This window comes from Thunnus maccoyii, chromosome 12 (assembly GCF_910596095.1).
Source record: "Thunnus maccoyii chromosome 12, fThuMac1.1, whole genome shotgun sequence".
NCBI classification, from domain to species: domain Eukaryota; kingdom Metazoa; phylum Chordata; class Actinopteri; order Scombriformes; family Scombridae; genus Thunnus; species Thunnus maccoyii.
The window spans coordinates 14,521,950-14,545,327 of record NC_056544.1 but is presented as its reverse complement, the minus strand read 5'-3'; the positions used below and the strand labels follow the sequence as shown (position 1 = coordinate 14,545,327).

The following is a 23,378-nucleotide window of genomic DNA, read 5'->3' as shown; positions in this document are numbered from 1 at the left end:
TGACTTTCCTATATCTTTAATTTATCACCAATTTCAAATAATACACTTTTGAACTGATGCCAGGCAAAATCACAAATTCACAATGGAAGCTTTGCAATTTGTTGGAACAGAATAAAGTGTATAGAGAATGCCGAAGAGACTTTCACTGACTTTGGGCTCTAGGGAACTATTTGCTCAGTTACGGTCCAAGCCTCTTAACCCAAACCTGGACTTCTCCAATTCAGCTTTCTGACTGACTTATGATGATGTGTCCAATTTTGAACCTGTGGCTGATTGACACATAAGCCTGATCATGACAAACATGATAGTTCTGGCTGGGATTTCTGCCAAGAAAGCCATTTTGGCCTTGTTTGTCAATGCTACCATCTGACTGACTTCATTTGGAAATTAGCTCCCTAACCTTTGCCCTTTTTCTCTCTGCCTTTGATGCAGTTACTCTCTTGTACGCCTTAACAGTAGTTTGCCCAACATTGCAGTATTTAATCCTATATGTTATTCTGGTGTCAGGTAGCTGTAGATAGAGCTGCCTCCCTATCTCTTTTCTACAATGTGCTCTCAAATGTCCACCTTACTGTATGTGTTAGACCTTTTTTTGTTTGTGTGTAAGTTGGGGTTATGCCTATCTTCTGATTCTATATGAGGCAAAATAAATGCACTGGGTGATTGTCTGTGTGTCCCCTGTGTGCGTGCATTTCTGTTCATTGCAAAGGATGGGTGTGAGTTGTGCTCCCATGTGCCCTTTACAGCAGTGAAGAGAGTCTGATCCCTGACCCCTTCTCTCAACACCCTCATAAGCCCTCTCTACTCTGTGTGTGTACGTCTGAATATGTGGACGCCTGTGTCTGTTTGTTGTCTTGAGTCAAACGTACCGTGTGTTTGAATTAAAAATGGCCTATTTGCACCGAGTGCTCTTTGCTTACACAGTCAGCATGTAAAGTAAAGTCCAGATGTGACATTACACTGCCCTTTATCTCTGTTAGTGTGTGTTTATGATACACTTTGTACACACTGAGCTGTGATTGCAAAACTAGCTAGTACATACAGATGTAAAATAAGTATCTAAAATCATGAAGTAAAGTATATTCAGTTTTCTCCACGATGAACCCCTTGACTGGCTTTTAGTTTACACTTGAGCTGTCAACCCTTAAGCACTAGATCACGCCATTCTGGCCTGGATCAGACAGACAGACATACAGGCAAACAGGTGGTCGTACCACACCAGAGGATCATAGTCCACTCCACCCGTCTGCACTCCGGGGCATAGTTTACTATCCTGGCTCTGCCCCTGCCTGCCCTTGTCTGCCTTCCATACACCAACTGCCCCTCCGGTTCCCCCCAGACGTCTAACCTCAGCCATCCATGCCCTCCTCGGCATGTCGACATGTGGTTGGAAGGGAGGATAGATTCATTGCTCTAGGTCTGCTTCTTGTCACGTCTTTTTCTTTTTTTGTTATTGTTTTTTGCTCTTCTGTCTGTGACTTTCTCCAACATACATCTTTTATCCATTTGTTCTTACAGTGATACATACCGTACACACACACTATCCTTGAAATTAGTGAGTTGTCTGGTGGAACTTTGTGGAATATAAATTGGTTAATGCTGCCACCTACTGGGAAATCAGTGTCATTTAAGGTAAGTGCTTAATCAGTTTACACAAGTTTCAACATGTGTTTGAGAAATCAGTGCAGTCCAGTGACACTTGTTTTTGCATAGACCAAACCCTATCGGTATACTGGTGTTAGATGAAAATCAGTTAATTTTACTTAAATCCTGCCCACCTGCCTTGTTTGTTATATAGTTATAGGAGCTATAAGTTCACTAATTGACATAAATTGAAATATGAAAAAGTGTGTGCTTAAAAAAAAGACATTTAGTGCTTGATGATGCACAGTATATCACCATCTATCATCTATTTTACACACAAAAAAAAGACTAATCACATCCAGGTGGCCACTTCTGGGCATAGGTCTAAAAGGGTTAACTTACTTAATTCAGCTCTAGCAATGGGTTCGCTGTCAGCCACAATTACAGCAAAGAGTGGCAGAAAAGTACACATCCTCCTCTAACTTGAGACATTTTCATATTAAGAATCATTGGTGGAATTTCTTGACATTTTGAAGACACACCTGTGTAATTAAATCTGCAAATTCAAACACAGAGGTGGCTATGTGTGCACGTTTGTGAGGAGTACAGAGTGACGAAAGTGTGTGTGAGTGAGTGTGTGGGGTATATGCACAAGAGAGAAATCGTCTTTGTCAGGAAACGATACTTGTCTGCATGTTATTTGCGTGTGTGGGCAAGACGGACATGACTTTCTTGTTCCTCCAATCTAATGGAGCTGTATAGTGTTTTCCCAGAAGTCTGTGTGGTCTGTTGACTCAGCCTGCAGTATGTCTGCTGGTACATCGAAGCAGGCGACACAGAGAGGTGGGGAACAGTTACACCCAGTGACAGACACAGTCGGGACAGTCAGGCCTGGGAATGGCCTCAAAGCAAACCACAAGCCAATTACAGTTGTAATCTATGTAACTGCCACCAGAGACTATTAAAGTTTTAAACACTATAGCCATACTGTATGTTCACATTTGTCTGTCTCTAGCACTACTTAAAGGTGCAGTGTGTAGAAATGGAATATAATATTCATAAGTATATTTTAATTAGTGTATTATCACCTGAAAATAAGAATCATTGTGTTTTTGTTAATTTAGAATGAGCCCTTTATATCTACATAGGGAGCCGGTGCATCCACGGAGTCCGCCATGTTGCACCGCCATGTTTCTACAGTAGCCCAGAACAGACAAACCAAACAATGGCTCTAGAGAGGGCCATTCATTCATTCATTCACTAAATCCTTTACACTGGTCTTTTAAGCTCTTTATAGGCTCTTCATATTTTAGCTCTCATGTAACAAACTACTCACTCTGATTTGTAATTGGTTAATAGGAGGAGGAGTTAGGGGGGACACCTCTCTCACTTTGTATTGGAAAAGGTCATTCAGTTTGTTCCGAATCTCAAATAACAATTCTACAAGTAGGGGTATAACTAAACTGATCTGAGTTGAGATGAATTGCATTTAATTGAATGAAACTGAAATTTTGAAAAATAAGTGTCTGCACTGGCTCAAGTTTGTGTACCCTCAGCTGTGACCAGTCTCAATGCTACAGGCTATGCACAACATCTCCAAAACCAAAGAAGAAATTATGAGGGAGGTTTAGTGATGCTTTCTGTGTTTAAGACCAATATCAAAGAGACAAGCATGAGATACAAGTTACAACAACTGATGCTTTTAAGAGCCTATTAGCCTAGATGCAGAGTCTGAGCTCATTCTTAAAATGCAACTTCAGAATGTCCAGATGCCTCAAAGAGTTGATGCTGTTTGCTTTCAGTACATAATATTGGCCACACGGGTGCAGTGTGGAAGCATATTTTGCTACACTGTCAGACCAGCAACTAAGTTTGAAATCTGAACGTACTGCCTTTGTACTATATAGAAATGTACTTGAATCGCAGCAATATGCAATTTGTATTTCTTCTGTGTGTACACTAGACCTTCAACATCATATCAGTGTGTCGAGGCAGCACCAAGTACTTACAGTACATGTTGGATCTGATGCCCTCTCAGAGAGTTGGAAAGTATATACTGCACATTACACTGTGCTGCAAGGTTTGATTTGCTAATGTCAAGATTTGCTTACACAGATTCCAGGATAAGAGGAAAAGAGAGAGACTGTGTGAGAGAATGTGAGTAAGAAAACGAGACTACGAGCAGTTTGTTGCCAAAAGCCAGTCACTTACACCAAATTAATTCAGCTCTTTGCAGTTGCTGTGATTGTTAGATAAATCGATACTTGTTCATTAGCCTGGAGTAGCATTGAAATGAAACATGTTTGCCTGTGTGTAGGCTAGTAATGGGCTAATGATGAGCCAAACTAGATATTGTAGACATCACCTAGCCTGGAGAGGGAATTAGAAATAGACAGATAGAATAGCTGTAATGATGAGTATCAAACGCCTCCTAGGTACAAGGTAATCACAGTATGTCATTACCTGTAAGTGTATGTGCATGCTAAGTGAATCACTGTGCCTAGTCATAGATCATTTTCCTACCTCTGTTTTTTCTCTCCTTACATTCACTTCATCTTGGCCCTCCCTTTTGCTCCTCAGGGTTGGTCCAGGTCACGGTGGCTTAGAGAGCATACCAGTACAGGACTAGACTTGGGCTCAACCCAAAAGACAGAGTACTTCTTGAGGTAGCCTACAGCTGACCTGTTTTTTTACCACAAACAAGGACCAGGGCAACATCTACATTTAAACATTTAGGCCGGATGTATCCAGGAAGTGTATGTTTAACCTCAGCGCTACACACGCCCACTGGAAATTCCACAGCATTTTTTAAAATTCATTTGGCACTGAGCAGATTGGAAATCCCAATTCTAAAGAGAGTTCCAGCTTGCTATTAGCAGTGGGCCGCATCTCCAAAAGACCATGGTCTAGTGGCTCAGAGAGGACTGGGGTCGGTTTTCATCTTCATCCACCCAAAAATCTGATAATACATCCAGCCAACAGCTATCCCACTGATTACACAAACAAACATGGAGAGAAGTAAACAGTCAGATAGGCTGCTTTGCTTTGCAACAACATGGAGCTCTGGTCATTTGACAAAAGAGCAATGTGCATGATACAAATGAAAGGAAATTTGAATTTAATTATTGTGTATGAAAGCTAGATATCTGGATTCCCCAGGGGAGCACTCAGTGGAAGAGATTATACCATGTTGATGGTGTGGAGAAATATTGATTTGAAACTTGACCCAATAAAAGCTGTTTACATGTATTTGATAACATTAAAAAAGAATACAGAAAACAAACATACAGTATGAAGGGAGCCATTCATAAGTGCAGTAACACCTTTTACTGCACTGTAGAGGACAGGCTTTCAGTGCGTAATAGCCATGAGTAATTTGATCCATTGGACCTTCAACCATATAGCTGTTACAGTGCAACCACTCAATAAACCATCCTAGTCTTGGTAAAGTCACCCAGGGACCTCTTAAGAAGTGGCAAAGCAGTTGAGACCAACATAGTGGTGTGTAATTCCAATCCAGCTACACAGCCATAAACAGCCATATTTCATTGGTCCACAGTGCCTGAAAGACAGATATACCAGCAACTCAGCACAGGTGTCATGCCTCAGGTGAAGTCCAAGACAAAAACTGTAAAGATTCATTAATGTTAAGCTCTTGGACACAAATGTTTGATCTTGGCTGAAGTGACATAACCCTGCAGTTAGTGTAACCAGAGCTAATAACCTCTGGACTGTTTATATGTGAGAGTGGAACCCCACCATTAATAGTGAAAGGAAAGGAAAGTAGAAAAAACAACTCCTACATAAAATTCAGTTTATTTTCTTTTTCCAGACTTTTTTTTAGACTCAACTATGAACTTAACCTCTTGAAAATCTCAGAATGGAAAAATTGCTCTTTATTTGAACTGATCACAAAAGGTAGATTTATGCAACCTGTGACAAGGGGTTGCAAGTAGACACTAGGCTACTTTGTTTTATGGGGGGGGTCACAAGTCAGAAAGGTTGGAAACCACTTCTTTAGGTAACATACCGTAAGATCAAGTTAAAGCCACAGAATTGATATTCACTGGGAATCTTTTACATTCACATTCCCATCTAGAGAAGGACACAGTTTGATGAGCCACAGATGGATTATTATCAAGGAAAAACAAGTTTAAAGAGTTCCACACCATCTCATGATTAGTCATGCGGACACTTCCCATGAAAAAGGAGCGGTTGGACAGTATGAAATCATCAAAATAGATTCCAAGTAACTTCAAAAAAGAATAGATGAGATTGCGGGGTCCAGCAGCTGACTGTGTTGTTGATCTTGTTTAGAGTTGCCAACATGACTGCGGCGCCTATGCTGCTCTTTATATTTCTGACCCAGGCTGACTCTGCTTACATCTCTGACTCATCACTCAATATAGCAGCTTGCCAGGCTGCAAAGAACCATGACAGAGGGCCCACTGGGCTACTGGCCAGGTCTACAGAATCACATGGCACCCTTGAGTCAGCTCTTAAATAGATTAACTGGGAGCTTCACAAAATTTGGACAAATAATTTGAAGTCTCTTCCCTTGAAACTACAGTCAAAAGTTTCAATTTCAGCAGTGGAAACCAAAAATCCAACCTTTAATAAAATAGAACAGTTCCAGAATTTTTGAACAACCTATTTTGAGTTTTTCTAGTAGTTGAACTTGGGATAACTTTTCTCAAAGTCAGTCTCATTATCCATAGTGTCATAGTGTTTCTGAACATCCATTAGGTTGGAGTCTCACTGGGACAAGACTGGCCACAGAACTGTTTCATTTCCAAATCCCCAAGCTGCCAGCTGGAACAAGGAAGAGGTGAGGTCAAGAGATAGGAGGAGGCAGATAAAGAGGGGGGAAAAATAGAGCTAGTGGGAATAGAGTGAGAGTAAAATTAAGCCAAGACCGCACGTCCCAGGTACTGCTGAGACTTCCAAGAGACTGCAGCTACTGGTGGCGTTTAGCGTGTTCATGTGGTAACCAGCTGGGTTACAAAAGACAGCAACAAGAGGAGAGAGAGAGAGTGTCGATTTAATACTATAGAGTTTGTGGTGGTGGGCAGTGAAATCAAGAGGATTAAAGATGTCTTGAACTGAAGACATGGCCTCTTGGTGGACTTGGAGAGATTGCTTAAGAATGCAAAATAATAGGTGGGGTGGGTGGGTGGAGGGTGGGGTGGAGGAGGGAGAAATAGAGCATAGAAAGAAAAGCACACTGTTTGAGCTTGCCTGCCCTACAGATGACCTCTCCTGATTTGCTTGCTGTGTCTCCTTGTGCATTTTATGATCTAAGTATTTCCATGCTAATAAAGTTGTCTTTGAAGCACAGCAAGCTGCCAGGCGTTTGGACATCTTCTGTGAGAGCTACCACAGATTTTGCCTGTGCTTCATAGCTTATGTATAAAATATTTATCTTAACTGTTTTTATTGGTGCAAACAAGTCAATCATTGGGAACAACAAGCTGTGGGTTGGAGGGTTTGTTGTATGGCTAATGTCCGAGTGTTTTGTGGTTATACAGCACTGTATGTTGACATTGCATTACTGGGTATACGCTTGTGCAACATTTGCATGTGTTTGCACATGTTCATGTTTACTGTCCAAGAGACAGTATGTGCACATATGTCATGCTGATTAAATGTTTGCAAAGTGGCTTTTGACCAGTTGCCTGTTAATGTGTTTAGTGTTGGTAGAGTGAATGGCTGCTAAGCTCACAGCGTGTGAGAACAGTCTGGCCTTTCAGAACAAAACCTCCTGTTCAGAGTATTTCAACATGTCCAAGCCGTGCTCGTAAAGTTAGCTGGCTACAAACATCTACTCAACCCCTCCCTTGCTTTCACTACAGGCCTCACCCGTGACTTCAGGTCCTCTTGTTCCAGTGGGCAGGAAGACGAGGCTGTAATGCTGTATTTAACGATGTTATGGGCTTAATGGTATGGAGAGCAGTATATGTGACATGTATATGTTTTCATCTTACGTGAACATGTGTCTCTTGATAAAACTGTCAAATTAGCAACAGACAATAAAATAGTCACATTCTGAAGAAATGCATATCTGAAAATGTCATGTATTAAAATAAGGGTTGCTTTACTGGAATCAACCAATGTGGGTAGTATATGTGATATTAGTATTGGCTTAAAACATATTAGTGCATCTCTTCTGTTTAGACTCTGCTGCTGATGCTGTCTTTAATTCTGTGTCCAGTACAGTGTATTCTTTGTAAAGCTCTTGTTTTGTTACTAAAATATGTGCTAACTCTTCTAATCTCTGTTTATGTATAAACATGTTTGTTGTACTTGTATGTGTGAAAGAGAGAATAGAGAGAGAATTTAATTAGAGAGAGAATGTTTTCATAGTGCATACTTACTGTCCATTTATTTTTTGACAGAGGGCCTACAGAATCAAAAAAAAAAAAAACACATCACAGTAGACCTCAAAAAGAGAGGGATCTATTTTAAAACTCTAAGGCAATTGCTGTCTCCTTGACCTCAGCACTGTTCATGTTTTACAAAGTGTTCCACATATGCAGTAATATTCAGTTATTAACGGTAATATTAATAGTAGTAATCTTAGGACTTCTCTGTGAATAACTCGACACATGTTCAATCCTGTCTACCCACAAAAGCCGGGAGGGTGGGGAGAGGTTTTTTATTACTCATGATGAACCATCAATTTGCTGTTTACCCTGACAGCAGTATCACCAGCGCCCTTCTCATCAAAAATAGTACCACCCACAACGACAAAAATACACACTCTCTCACACAAGAGAACAACCTCACATCTCCTTTCAATCATTACTCATTAACACTTTTCCCCTCCCGGTTTGCTCTCATTCCAGCGGGTTTGTTTCAGAGGAATCATTCATCCAAGTCAGTTTACATACAAATATGTAATCGCATAAGCAAACTGAAATATGTTCAATGTCTAATATTTTGGCTAGGCATAAGGAGCTGTAGTTACATTGATCTAACAAATATACTGATATATAAACTGACTGGTGGCTTTTTAATTGTAATGGCACCTTACACATACACGCAGTGTTCTGGGATTTATTCACCTTTCATTGTTGTCAAAGATTCAGAAAGTGGTTGCTAGTCTTCCTAGGGGCCACACGAATGAGTACTTGTCTTTGATGCCGGTGAGTCTTTAAACAGCACAATACAAGTTCAGTCTTTACACAACTTACTGGGCAACATAGATATAACCCTCTAATATTATCCTATTGATACATTGCATCAAGGCATTGATCAAGTAAACTCATGTTTTTTTGTTTGTTTTTTTTTACAGAATTTTCAGCTTTTGAACTAACACAAGATAATTATTGATTGTTATTACAAAGGCAAAGATCCAAATAAACTGTGTACTAAATTAAAATTCCTGACACAAAATGTCAAGCTCCAAGCACATCATGTAACCTTCATGTGCTGTTAAATTCCAGTGTGAATCTTGAAGCACATCAGAAATATCAACAGAACCTACTTTTAATCATCTCTGAGATGATGTACAACCAGTTCTCTTATTGGCAGATACATTTGGATAATCCCATTAACCACTGGGATCCTGGCAGAGGTCTTTGCAGACAGTTTTGCAGCGTGAATGCAATTAAGCAAATAGACCAATTAGAATCCAACAAGCCTACCTGCTACATGTTTATTTTATAGTCTCTTTGGGTCTTCTTGTAAGACTCCAGTAATTATGGTGCCGTATGTTCAACTTTGGGAGGTTTAGAAAATAAGCTCTGCTCAGAAGGTTAAGTAGAACAAGAAAGAATCTAGTTTTAGTTTTACAGAAAGACAGATGTATGGAGAAATGCAAAGATGACCCTTACCTATACTTAAGAAACAAACACACGAAAAATTCTAGCTAATTGAATCCCTGGTGACTGTTGTGGGCTCTTTAAGCCTTCCAGCCAGATCTCGGTGATCAGTCAAGAACTGAGCACAGATGAAAGACAACCAGAATCTACTTTACCTGGGGCCATTCTACTAAACGCCCCCTCACTCTGGCATTAGCTAACCTTCTGTATACCCCTCATTAAATGTTGACATATCCTTGCAATGTTATTATTCATGCTATAGCATAGCTTTGTTTTCAACACTTGAGCACACTCAAATGTTTTTTTCTCTGCTATATCCCTGTACACTTCAAGAGATTAATATTGAATTTGTGTTTTCTGACTTACAACCCATGAAAATTCCTGCAAGCCGTCAACAGATCAAGACAGTTCAGCTTGCGGTCAACATCAGGGAGTGGAGGTCACTGCTAGTCTGTGCTCCAGGCAGAGGGAATGACGAGAACAGACAAAGCTGCCTTTAGGAAAGTGCATCAATTGGGTATTCACAGTGGAATGAGTCAGATCTATAGAAAAAGAGTCGGAGAGCTATGAGTCAGAGGCCAAACATGTGTAGGTAGTCATTTTGATTGTTTGTTGAAGTTGAACGTGTGAGACCACCAGAGGAGAGGAGGTCCTGTTGATTGCAGAAAGCTGTTATTAATTTATTAGCCACACAAGAGAGAGAAAGATTATTTGTGTGCTGCAGTCTTTTATTTTTCTTGTATAGTCTTCTGCTCTACGTTAACTTTAATTTGGTAGGACATGCTGTAGGACTATAGTGAGAACTATTTGAAATAGTATGTTATTGCCATTGGCAGTAGTTTTATCATAACATCTGATGTTATGATAAGACTGCTCCAGATCTGTCCAGAAATTTGCAGTATTAATTGTCTGTCTCTCAGGTACACAGCCTTGGGATGTCCAGCTGTGTCAGTTGTCACATCCTCTGTGTAATATCAAACATATCCTGCGATGAAATGTTCCACGCCTAACACACTGCAAAACTCGCCCTGACACTTCCCTTTCATTAGCATCCCATCTGATGAGCTCATTTCCGAGCCAACACTGTTATCCCAAGCCAAGTCTGGAGACAGACACGCTCACGCTCCCAAACACACAAGCCTTCCGCTTTCAACCACTGCTTAGGGAGCTGTTTGATTCTTCAATTAATCTTTTATGTCAAAGGACGGGGAGTTGAAAGTCCAAAAGCTATCGATTGTTTCCATCTTGACAAGAGAAGATTCAGAGCTGTTGGCAATTAAGAGCTTCAATTGCTGTCAAAGCAGACAGTGGTTTGTGTCTTTGGTTGGGGTGGGGCTGGGGGGGAGGGACTGACTTTGCAAATACACTAAAGTGAAACAAGTGATTGAAGGAGGAAGAAGAAATAAACAAGAACGGGATGCAAAGTAATGTGTAGCGGCAGAAGGTTAAGCAAGAAAGTTTTGCATTTTTATGGGCTCTCTGTAAAGTGCTGTTTCAGCAAGACGAAGGAGCACAGACCTTATCAAGGCATTGCTTAGATCACAGGCCAGAGATTCTCAAGTTCAGCACTTTTATGATTGCCTTCACTCATATTCACATGTATGCATATAAGTGTGTGTATGCACAATGCACGCACAACACAAATGCACGCATGTACCCATATCCATATAAACATACTCACTTACACCAACCATAATCACTTTATCAGCCTTGTGCCTTGTGGAAGCATCAATTGATTTGATGCCAGCACATGTCATTCCTCTCTAACGCTGTTAAATCCCCCACGCATGGAAGATTAACATCAACATATAATTCTCAAATTAATTTGGGTAACAGTATAATAGCTGTGGGAATAAAAAAAAAAAAATTTGTGTGCAAGGCAAACCTCGCAGTTTATAAGCCAGTCTGCGAATCTAAGCCTGCTATATATTATCAAAAGGTTAAGATCATACAAGCAGGCAATATAAGTTTCCTTTGGAGGTTGTTGATGCTTAACTTTGGGGCCAGGGTGAGGAACACTGATACCTGGGAGGATCCCAAAGCAGGAGGGGGATGAGTGTGTGTATATGTACAAAAACTCTAAAAAAGGGAGAGTTACTGTAAGACAAGGTGAATGGGTTTTTACACTAACAGCCATTATCGCCAATAATAATGCATTTGAAAGTACATGTACTTTCAGTTTCTCTGTAAGGCAGGGTCATTTTTGATGAGCTTCTAGTTCTGTCAGACTGTTTGATGTCTCATTGTTTCCCTAAAATCAGGAATAAATAGCTTCGAGGATGGTTTTAGTCACTAATTACTATTCTGTTCTTTATAAGAATAACAGTCATTAGTCAGTTAGTGGTTACTGTCTAAATTAGGAAAAGTATTATGACTAATTTCCTGTTACCAGCCTGTCACTTTCAGTTATTAGTAACAGTTAATAAATGGTTATTTTCAATAGAGACAGTATTATGAAGAAATAATAAATATCAGTTACAGTGTGTGTGTTATTAATCCTGTACTGATTTTCCTAGCAGGACTTGGATTTCAAACACAACCCTTCAGTACAACCTTGCTTTACGAAATATAGAGGCACAGCTGCCTTTAATATATCATCAAATGCATGCTCAAAACAATAAATCGTAATGTAATCCATTTCCTTCAAATTTTTTACCTTTAAAACTATAAAATGTTAAATAAATTAATTCTGGAGCCTGAAGTGTGGTTCGCCAAGTCATATTTTACTTTTTTGTTTTTTTTCCCAAAACAACTTTTGTGTCTGTGATTGCACAATTAAGACACTTCTTCTGTAAATCAGGGATGCTGCTAAAAATGTTAGCCTCCCTGACATCAGCTCGACATCAGCTCAACAACAGCTCTGACAAAATCAACAGCTGTAATCCCTGCCAAGCTCCAGGCCCACAGAGCATGCCAGGGATTAAGGGGTCCAGTTCACCATTTCTCTAAATTTCATTTTTACAAGGCAATGTTCAGTCATATTTGAATTAATGAATCATAGTAGCAATGAATGATTTCTGACCACATTTGATTCATTTGATGTGATGTTGATCGAAAACATATTGCACAATGGAGTCTTTAATGTGCAACATGCTCGGTGTTTCATCTTTGACAAATGAGTCCCTAATGGTTTCTAGTTTATGTTGAACACGTTTTCTGGTACAGTAGGAAGACTTTAAATACAGACTTTGATGGACTACATAATGTATGTTTCTGTTTTGTTTTATTTTATTTGACATAAAAGCAGGATTACATCTTAGTTTATTTGTCAAGCGTAACACAGTAAAGTCCAAGATGTATACTGTTTAATTACACATGGTTATATACAACAATAAAATATTAAATCTCACAATAACAAATACATACAATACTAATACTATACTATTACAAGCAGAATAACGTAAAATTAGGGTTTTGTCAAGCAACAACTTCTTTTCTTTCTTTCTACAGCTAAAAGGGTATCTTCCTTTATTTGACACCAATATCCCCCAATTTTTCTCTAAATACCTGACTCCCACACTCCCACTTTCTTTTTCTCACAGCTATACTGGCAGAGTGGTAGGAAATGGTCTACACGCCCAGAGGCAAAATCCAGAGGTCAAGGTTCGCAGCCCAAACCCTACACTTGCTGAGGTCAAGGAGAGGATGGAACGCTTCAACCAGGTAGGATGACCTTTGCTCAGCATGAGGACATTGCATCACTAATAAAGTTCATTTTTTGAATGTACACACACGCACCCATATGCACAAAAGCACCTGTGTTTCAGTGTGTAAAAAAATACAGTGATAGCCTAATAGAGGCACTGAATCATGTGTTTGTTCATCTATATATCACACATAATATGTGGGTGAGTGCCATTACAGGCCAAAACAAAGGAGGCGTAATGACATTACTGATTGGCCTTATTGTTTATCTGCTTCATTTATGTGGATAACAAGGCTCAGTTAAATCTTTTGATCCTCAAGAATGAATTCAGATTTCAAGGTTAACTATGAAGTATTATGTAACCAACACTTGGTTAGTTTTAATTGATTGGGCTTTTGTCTAATTAATGCTCCTCAAACAACATAAGACATAGTCAGAAGAACTGCTGAAATGTCTTTGCCATTTGCTTCAAATCCAAAGACTTGTTTTGAGAGGCAGATATCAAAGTTAAATGAAAAGGATAGATGATGAAAGGGAGACAGCGACAAAAAAAAAAAAGTGAATTACTGTGGAAAGAGAAAAAGAGAAAGATGAGAGGCGGGAGCAAAAGGTCAGGAATGAGTGACAGATAGGCAGAGATGATACAAGCAGCTTCAAAGTGACACTGTTTGTCATGTAGATGGGGTTTAGGGCTGAAAAGGACCAAGAAGAAAAGAGCCATTTCACACAGTCCCTAGAGGCCATTTGAGGAGACAAACGGACCAGGATTTGGTTCCCCTCTGCCTGCCTGCCTTTTTGTTGCCCTGAAAATTATGCCCACAGATAGTACACCAGCCATCTCGCTCTTTTTTTTATCTCTATCTCACTCTTTCTTCGCTCTGTTTTTAACCTTTCGGTACCTGTTGATTGCTGATTTCTGATGCCTCCGTGTAACACACCTAAAATTTGCTCTGTCTTGCTTTGTCTTTTTCTAATTTGTCTTTTGTTCTCTCTGTTAATGCATTCGTGTTTTGCTTGTATTCCACTCTATAGCATGACAGTCCTTTATCCTTATCTGCACACATCCCCTTACCTTCATCTCCATCTTTCCTCTCTCTCTCATCCATATGTTATTTTCCCGGCTCTGCTCACGTGTATCTTGTATCCTGCCTGCCACTGACAGCTCCAGATCATTTCTGTCAGACCACAACATCCTATTGTGCATAGTGGCTGTCAAGTACCCCGTTGTCATGGTAACTATGCAGAATTGAGCGTGTGTCCTGTTGACATTTACAGGATTGAAAGGACTACCTTGAATCAAGACCAGGTGGCAGAGCTTGGCAGAGCTTTGTGTTTGTGCCAGATAAGAGCAAAGGATCACAGTGTTAAACTGCATAATGTAGTAGGCTGTCCAAGGTACATTCAAAATAGTTAAACATCCACAAGTGGAGGAATACATTTTATCACAGACAGCTTTGCACAGTGGCAATAGGTATACATTAAACTGTAAGGAAGTAGCAGATTTCCCAAAGTGTTTGCTTGACACTAATTTCTGAATTTATACATTTTAAAGCTGATAACTTCTGACTTTTCACCTGTGACTGCCTTGAACGTTTGGTCACTATCCAAACTGATTTATATAGATCAAAGTGGTTTTGTTCAGAATTAGATCCTGTGCCACCATACTTAAAAGGCTAATACCATTTCACGCTCAATAGACCTTCGACAAGCTTAAAGGCACACTCCATTTTGTTATAGCAGCCTGTAGCACTCCCAAATCCCCCAATTTCCTCCCACATCACTGTTATGTTGATGCTCAACTGTGAGCGCTGGTGCCAACATCAAATATCAACAGTGACCAAAATCAGGGAGCATATCTTTAAGTTGTCATACTTAAGCTTCTTGCAAAATGTTACTTTGATAGGTAGGTAAAAGTTAGGAACAGGATTTTTTAACCAACTCATGGTTAAAAGTGTGGTGTCGTTCTATTTTCTGTCTATGTCTTTGTCTGTAGACTCAGTAAGATAATAGTCATTTAAATATAACACAAGCCAAATATCAACATACAGATGTCACGTGTCTTGTTGTCTAGTTCAGGGTCGTCATTTGTCCACAGCTGTCTTTATGCAGGGCCCTTAACAGATGTTTGGAAACAGTAAGTACCATTATATAAGAATCCTCCACGTGGGCAAACAAAATAAGTTTCTTTCCTGATTGGTTTTGGCAAGCCCACCTGAATCCTTTTCCAAATCACAAACTGTACTGGAAACCCTTGGTACCTTTTTAGGCTGTGAAATTAATTTATGTAAATCAGGAGAGACTAGTTTACAGATATAAAGAATTGTTGATGCATTTTTGGGGCAGACTCCATTGTCAGATATTGACTAAACTCATTGGCTGTGGACATGAGCTCCATAATCTGTCAGGAACATAACCATCAACAACATGACTATCACTGTTCAGGTTCTAGATCGGGTCTTGATGCCAGTAGAGACTGCATGTTGGTTTCGAGTCCAGGGGCTGGAAACAGCACTCTACAATTGTACTAATAAAAAGGTAATGATTAGCTATGTCTATGTGGATATTGTGAGATGAGTAGTTTTTTGACTTTTTGAATCAGGTAGGAACAATCTCCCATATTTTACAGTTTTAAAATAATAGAGGGAGGCAGGAGAGTCAAAGTTTTCCTGAGATCCCTTCATGTTACAAATGCTGTGTTCTTGCAGGTTTTGGAGGAATTAAACCAAATGTGTTGTGCACAGTGGGTAGTTCAGGGGGCCTAGGAATATGGCGCATTCCCAGTAAATACACACAGCCGGAACAGCTCTGCCTATTTAGCAAGTTTGTAATCTCAGCAATCTTTGAGGTAACAGTGAAGTGCACTGCATTGATCAGCAACACCTACAAATTCCTGCTGATATGTTATTGCTAGTATGTTGAAAGAGCCAGTAAAATATTACTGATTACATCAATAAATAAATATATTCTTTAAACATCTGATCCGTGTTATTGAACAGCAGGAAATTTTCAATGTTTGGCAGCCTCACACTGAGTATAAAAAAACCTGACAAACAAAAAGCTTAACAGAAAGAAACATTGTTAAATAATGCATTTGCTGAGATGTCTCGATGGACCAGATAAAATCAAACTGTCTCTGCAGTTGTTAATTTTGGTTCTTTTGTGTGTGTTTTTTTCCTGTACTTTTATCTTTGCGAAAACCTCTTTGAGTTGCAGATGTTCACAGTGAAGACATTTTTGAGAAGTGAGATCTTTCAGGTTGGGATTTGAAATTTGTGTATATGTTAGAAGTACAATTAGGCATCTCTGTGTATTTGTCTTCTTTCATCCTTGGAGCTAGTCATTTTCAGTGAAAATCCAAAAAACCCTGATAAAAATAAACACAGTTGACTGATTTTAAAGTGCATGCATATTCCCTTTTTTTGACTAAAAAGGTATTGCAGGTATTTCAATGAATCTCTAATCTGAGCTTTTCCAAATTTGAATAGCCTCCATTTCCGGGATTAATGAGGTTAAGACATGTATATTTTTACCTACCAGAGAGCAGTTAGACCCAAAGCACTGTGGCACTAAGAGGATTTAGAAATTGCTGCTGATGTATCACAGACTCTGACCCCTCATCTATCCATGACATTCTCCTCTTAAAGCACTCAGAGTCGCATACAAAATGAGTCTGTGTGTGTGTGTGTGTGTGTGTGTGTGTGTGTTTGTATGCACACAGGGACGTACAAACGCACTGAACATATGATTGATTTACACACACGTCCTGTGGCAGACAGGTTTGCAAGTGGAGGCAAGAGGATCATACACAGTTACACATCCACAACAATATCATCTCCATGTTAAGTCAAATACGTAAAAGCTGGTAATAACACATAAACACACACAGGACAAGCCTAATTTCTTGACCTCCTATAAAATGGGCCATTAAGTGAGTAGGCCAAGTTACGGTCCTCCCCTGTGTGTCTCCTCTGACTATCCTCTTTCCCGCTCTCGTTCTCTCTGCCTGTAAATATTGCTAATGTGGACATTAAATGTTTCAAAGTGGATTTTTGATTCCTGGCCATCAGTCCAGCTGTTTTTGGGTGGGGACACTTTTACAATGGTCTATCTGTTTCCATGTTGAGTATTAAGACCAGATCATTTGTCAGTTTCTCAATCTGCAATTTGGTAAATTCAAAGTCAGTGGCAACATTCAGTGCAGGGGAAAAACATCTAGACAATCATTCTCATGCTTCTATTTCCCTCTTTATTGCCTCTCTGAGACACTCACACATTCACAAAAGCACAGCATCATTAGAAATGGTGAAAGCTGCAGCAGATAGAGAGTTGGACATACTCCAGCATGAAAACCCTGTACACAGAGGCCAGTTGTATGTGTGATTGATGAGATTGACTACTGCTTTGCTGTCTGGTTTGGCCAGTGGCCCAGCCAGGTTCCACATGAGAGAAGTCTTACTTGTGTTTAACACACACTCACCACATTCCCTCTATGGATCCAACTGATCCTTGGATCTATCAGATACTGCAGGGACTTAGAGTTACTGTGAGCTCTTGTTAGTTCAGACAGTTTGTTGATGCTATATAGAGGACTACAGAAATAGATTAATTGACATTTGTTCTGTTAATCAAAAGAGACTATAGGTTCAGTTGTATGAGTCACCCATAGTTCACTTTGTGACTTCAATATGCCTTCACAGTATATGTCTCTTTTATTGCACTGCCTGCAGAAATCAGAAAGGGCTTTTAGCTTTAAAGAGTTAGTGGAGGGCAGGGATGAAGAAAGAGCTCGAGCTGAGCTGGTAGCTCGTCACAGGGAGGGGACAAATTCTTTCCACTTGAAGAAGATGATGGAGTTGGCCTTCACTTGAGCTCTGCTGCTCTTTTCTGCTGCTGCTGCTGTAGCAACAAGTCTGTCCAGTGGTCTTTTGTTATCTTGGAAACCAAACTTCATGAACCTTCTCTAATTTAAGCATAACATTTTTGCCATTATAATTAAATGCAAAGCTCATAAAACTCCAGTGAACTGTGACTGTTTTTCCACACTGGGTCATATTTACTCTCCTCTTGGGTTTCAGGTCTAAGAAAACAGAGATTCTTGTCATCTGGAGAAAATATGCAACCTGTTTTGTGTTTCTGGCACAGAATTGTCAAAATCCCCCAAGTTATAACACCATGTTCCAAGGGTTATCTACAAGAGTGATTACAGGCTCCTGTGGTGTCATATATTTAGAAAATATTATTGAGTGAGGGAGAGGTTGTTTGTCAGTGAAATTATAAAAATGTTCTTGGTTAGGGTGGATATTGGCACTGATTTCTTGATTTGATTCAGTTGTGATTCTCAAAGTCACGATTTGATTAATTTAGATTTGTTTTAATCAGTTCAGTTCAATTCTTGAATAAGATTTCCATCAAATGAATACCAATGTTGCATGAATATGAAAACACTTTATCCTGGGAACTTAAATTTCTTATTTATTTTATTTAATCCTTTATTTAAACAGGTAGTCTCGTCGAGATCAGGATCTGTGAGACCTGTGTACAAAAATAAACATACAATTTAAACATAGACAGATGCACAGGTAATTCACAGACACACATTATACATTTTTCAAAATTAAGAAAAGCAATTACAAGTGTGATTGCAAGGACATAAGTACAACCTTTTAAAATGGATTACAGATGGAAATTAGCTAGTAGCTAAATCTGGTACAAGGCATATTTTCTCTTTGTTTGAGATTAATGTGTTTTGTACATGGTCCCTGATATAAATAAATGTAATAAACAATAATAAACAAATGTTCAAGTGAAAGAAGAGAATGTTATCATATTTTTGGAGCTCATTCCATTGGTATGCAGCATAATATTTGAAACCACTTTCTAAGTTCAGTGTGAACAAGAGGTACAGCTAATGCCAAAATGTCCTGAGAGCTGACGTAGGGCAGAGATAACTAGGCAATTTTTGAAGTAGAGCCATATAAATACACAGCATACAATGCTGATCCTTTCTGTTTGTTAAGGCGGACCATCCAACCTTTTCATATAAGATGCAATGGTGTGAGTGAGAAATATATCACTGTGATGAAGCGCAGTGCACTGTGATGCACTGAGTCAAGAGGCTTTAAGGTGGAGGGAGAAGCATGCACCATAATCAAGCACAGACAGAATTGTAGATTGCACAATGGTCTTTCGACTAGCAGAAGAGAAACATGATTTGATTCTATACAAAAATTCAATTTTGACCTTCAGTTTGTTTGATAGGTGTTCCACATGAGTCTTAAAAGTGAGTCTGGTTTCCAGACAGAGTCCCAAGTATTTATAATTTTCAACAGTTTCAATTCCAGAACCCTGAATGGTTTGGATACAGTATGTGCAGTTGGCTGGATACTCTTAGGTGACTTTGAGAATAGCGTACATTTAGTTTTGCCAGAATTTAAGACAAGCTTATGTTTGATGAGAGAGATCTGAAATGTATCAAACACAGACTGTAGATTTACAATGGCCAGGTTAAGAGAAGAGCCAGTGGCATATAAAATAGTGTCATCTGCATCAAAATAGACATTACTATTTGGGCTTGCAGAGATGATGTTGTTTATATATATGGTGAATAAAACAGGACCAAGAATGGACCCTTGTGGTACACCTATACTAACCTTAATGGGACTTGACTTGGAACTGCTGGAAACGACTGCCTGAGTTCTATTTGAGAGATAGTCATAAAACCATTTAATGGATTGTTCATCTACTCCAATTGAGCATAGTTTTTCTAATAAAATATCATGATCAACAGAGTCAAATGCTTTACATAGGTCTATGAAAAGTACAGCACAGTGTTGATGATTGTCCAAGGCTTCAATAATATTGTTGAGAACGCAGTGCAGCTGTTGTTGTGCTATGACTTGATCTAAATCCTGATCACTCTGGCTATAATATATTTTTGACTCTAGAAATGGTCTTAGTTTAGAATTTACTAGGGACTCCAGGATTTTTGATTTTCAATTTTGAGATTAGACGGTAGTTATTTAAGTCACTAGGATCACCACCTTTACATAATGGGATAACCTGTGCAGATTTTCAGAATTTTACCCAATGCCAATGATAAGTTAAAAATGTGAGCTAGAAGTGCTGCAGTTAAATCAGCACTGAGGCAGAGGAGGGAATTATCTAAATTATCTTCACCCTTAGATTTATTAGGGTTTAAACCAACCAATTTACTGTATGCCTCACCTCAGCTTACTGATATAAAAGAGGATTTATTGCCAGAGTGGACAATATTTGGTGAAGGACCTGCAGATGGAGAGCTTAAGGTAGTAGTAGTGAACTGTTTGTTAAACATATGGCCAGATGAAATGAAATAATGATTAAAGACCTCACACATATTTAAGGGGACCTATTATTCTCATTTGCAGCTCTATATTTTTATTCTGGCACTCCACTAGAGTAGCTTTGCATGATTCACAGTTCAAAAAACTACTTATTTATCTTATATTGGCCTTTTATGCAGCCCCTCAGTTCAGCCTCTGTCTCTAACGGGCAGTCTTAGCTCCTTTCTCTTTAATGCCCCCCTCCCAGTGAGCCCACTCTGTTCTGATTGGCCAGCTTTCCGGAAGCCTGCTAAGGCACAGCCATATCAGAGTTGTGTTAAGTTACTGCTGATGAAAACCCAACATTTCCTGCTTTTGCCTCTTAATATTAAAAGCTTTTTAATAACTAAATAATGGGAGACTTTTATCGTGAAGAATTTACAGGAAATGAAACATGTTCCTCATCGAATTAGCATAGTTTCATTACTAGTACTAAAAACCGGTCGACACAACAAGATATGGAGATATTTGGAGCTATTTGTTCAGCAGATCAGTCAGAAATAAAGCAGGGAGGAATAGTACAAGCAGAAACAGTCACAGTGATGATAATATTTGCTGAAGTGCTGACCAACAACCAGCATGCCCCCAACAGGTAAGCTATGTAAAACTTAAGGTCCCCTTTAATTTGTTTGTTATGATTTGGTTTTCAAAGCAGATTTTAGGGGGGAGTGAGGAGGAGAATTATTTTTCAAGGATTTGATCATTTTCCAAATTTCACTTGCATTTCCAGAGGTATTTGCAAGCGAGGCCAAGTAGAAGTCAGATTTGGCTTTTCTAATAAGTCTGAGACAGTTATTCCGTTGGTGCCTGAAATTCTGCCAGTCGGATAATTGGTAGTTTTGGCTGTCTTCCAAAAGGCATCTCTGACAATGCGAGCTTTGGAAATGTTTGGGGAGAATCAGGGATTAGAACGGTGTTTTACTCTAAAAAATTTTTATAGAAAGCATGTTTATTAAGTAAGTTGTTAAAAATTAAGTACGTTATTAAAATGGTTAAAAGTCAGTCAGAAATGTTTTCAGTTTTTTTCAGGGTCAGAGTGATAAAAATCATTTTTTTAAAAAATGCTCATAAAAATGTTTAAAGTTCCTTTTCTTTATTATGCAAGGATTGATGTTAGTTCTGGGGTTTCGGATATTTCTAACAGATGCAATTGGGCAATGGTTGCTGATGTCTTGAGCAAAAACTGCACTAGTGGGGTACTTAAGTGGATTGTTTGTTAATGTAAGATCTATCATGGTTGATTTAAAAGGATTTGATTTGTTTGGTCATGTAGGACTAGAAATTAACTGATGTAATTTATTAAGCTCTAAGCAAAGTTCTTGTAGTCTGGCAGAGTTTTTTGAGAGCTAAATTCAAATCACCCAAAATACCTTGCTCAGAATTAACATGGGATGATATTATTTTGGCAATTTCTTCCAGGGCCTCACAAATTTGCAGATGGGGGATGGTAAATTCCAATAACTGTAAAATGGTCATTACCTCCAGGGCAGATGTCCAGAACAATATATTCAAAACTCTTTGGTTGTGTGACAGCAGCAATATGACAGGCCAATATGACATAGATCAATACACTACCTCCTTTTGATTTTCTGTCAATGCAAAAGATATTGTAACCATCCACAGGTATTTCCAAATCTGAAACTCTGAGTAAGCCAAGTTTCAATGAGGACAGAGATGTCAGGGCAGCACTCATTTACCAATTGAATGGGGGGGTATCTGTAAAGATACAAAATCGATATCATATGCATAAAATAACACACAATTGAGTGGGCAGATACACATAAATATCCTATATGTCACACTCTTCCCCACATTTTTAGTTAGGCCAATGTTTACAGCAATCAGTAAGAGTAAGTATAACTGTATTTTAAACCAGTAACAAGTATTCAATCAACCATATAACCCTCTTTATGTACATGTATCTCAAATAAACACATAACTCAGACCAAAATCCTTCCATAGATGGATTACAGAAAAAAAAATCAAAAGTGTCAAAGTTTGTCACATCAAAGCACAGCCCTTTGGCTCATCAACAAGATGAGAAGTATGTGACACACCACTAAAGCTAAAAGTCTCTGAAACACCACTGGGCTTTGGAGTACTATGGATGGCTGTAACAGTAAGGTCCTCAAACCTACAGTCTCTATCAGAAGTGGGCTCGCCCAGGATGTTGTAGGTCAGCATTGTGGGCCGATGTCTGTGCCTTCGTGGGTACAGGTGGGGTGAGGGTGAGGAGTCCTCAGCTTCAACTTCAGGGGCAGACAGGCATTGTCGGACCTGCGCCTCCCTCATGTTTCCCTCTAACCCCACAATGTCCACACCAGTTTTGTGGACTGGGAGCGCTGGAACAGGTGAGTGTGGGGCACTGTGAACTGGAGGCTCAGAAACTGGTGAGTCAGGGACAAGGGGCTCAGCAACAATGAAGAGTGGCTGAGGACTTTGGGGCACAAATGGTGCTGCCTCTGGGTCCAATGCGAAGTCCTCTTCCCTGTATGTGTCCATGTTATGACTCTGCAGGAGATATCTGGGTTCTTCATCTGAGTCACTGTTCTGTTCTGCCTGCTTTGTTAGATGTTTTGTTTTTCTTTGTTTCTTCCTCCTGTCATTGAGGCCCGTACTAGGGACAACAGGCTCAACTGGCTCCTCTACAGGTAGATGATCATGGGGTAGGAGTAAGTTATGATGTAGCACTCGCTTTCCTCCTTTTCCATTTTCTGCAGTCACCTCATAGACAGGGCTGTCAGGAGCCTTTTGCTGAATAACCCCATGCACGTTGTCTTCCCAGTATGATCTGAGTTTTCCTGGCTCTCCACGTTCAGACAGATTTCTAACAAGGACTGTCTCCAGGATGAAACTCATGACCATGTACTTTTCGGTCATAGTGTACTTTCCCTCTGGCAGCCTCTTTATCTGCACTTTTGGTGGCAATGGGATATGCCTCTCTCATCCTGCTCTGCCACTTGG

At 39.5% G+C, this 23,378-nt stretch overlaps 1 protein-coding gene across 7 annotated transcripts in view; it reads left to right on the top strand.

The window, feature by feature from the left end:
- Window positions 1–23,378, top strand: part of gpc5c (glypican 5c) — a 122,030-nt gene that overhangs the window by 66,604 nt on the left and 32,048 nt on the right. For 6 of the 7 annotated variants that reach the window (XM_042427442.1, XM_042427441.1, XM_042427440.1 and 3 more), the window contains one exon: window positions 12,950–13,070. In XM_042427442.1, the coding sequence (XP_042283376.1) occupies window positions 12,950–13,070 (121 nt within the window). Of the gene's footprint in view, window positions 1–12,949; window positions 13,071–18,128; window positions 18,758–23,378 lie in introns of those variants that run through there. The other variant, XM_042427444.1, reaches the window with a different exon arrangement.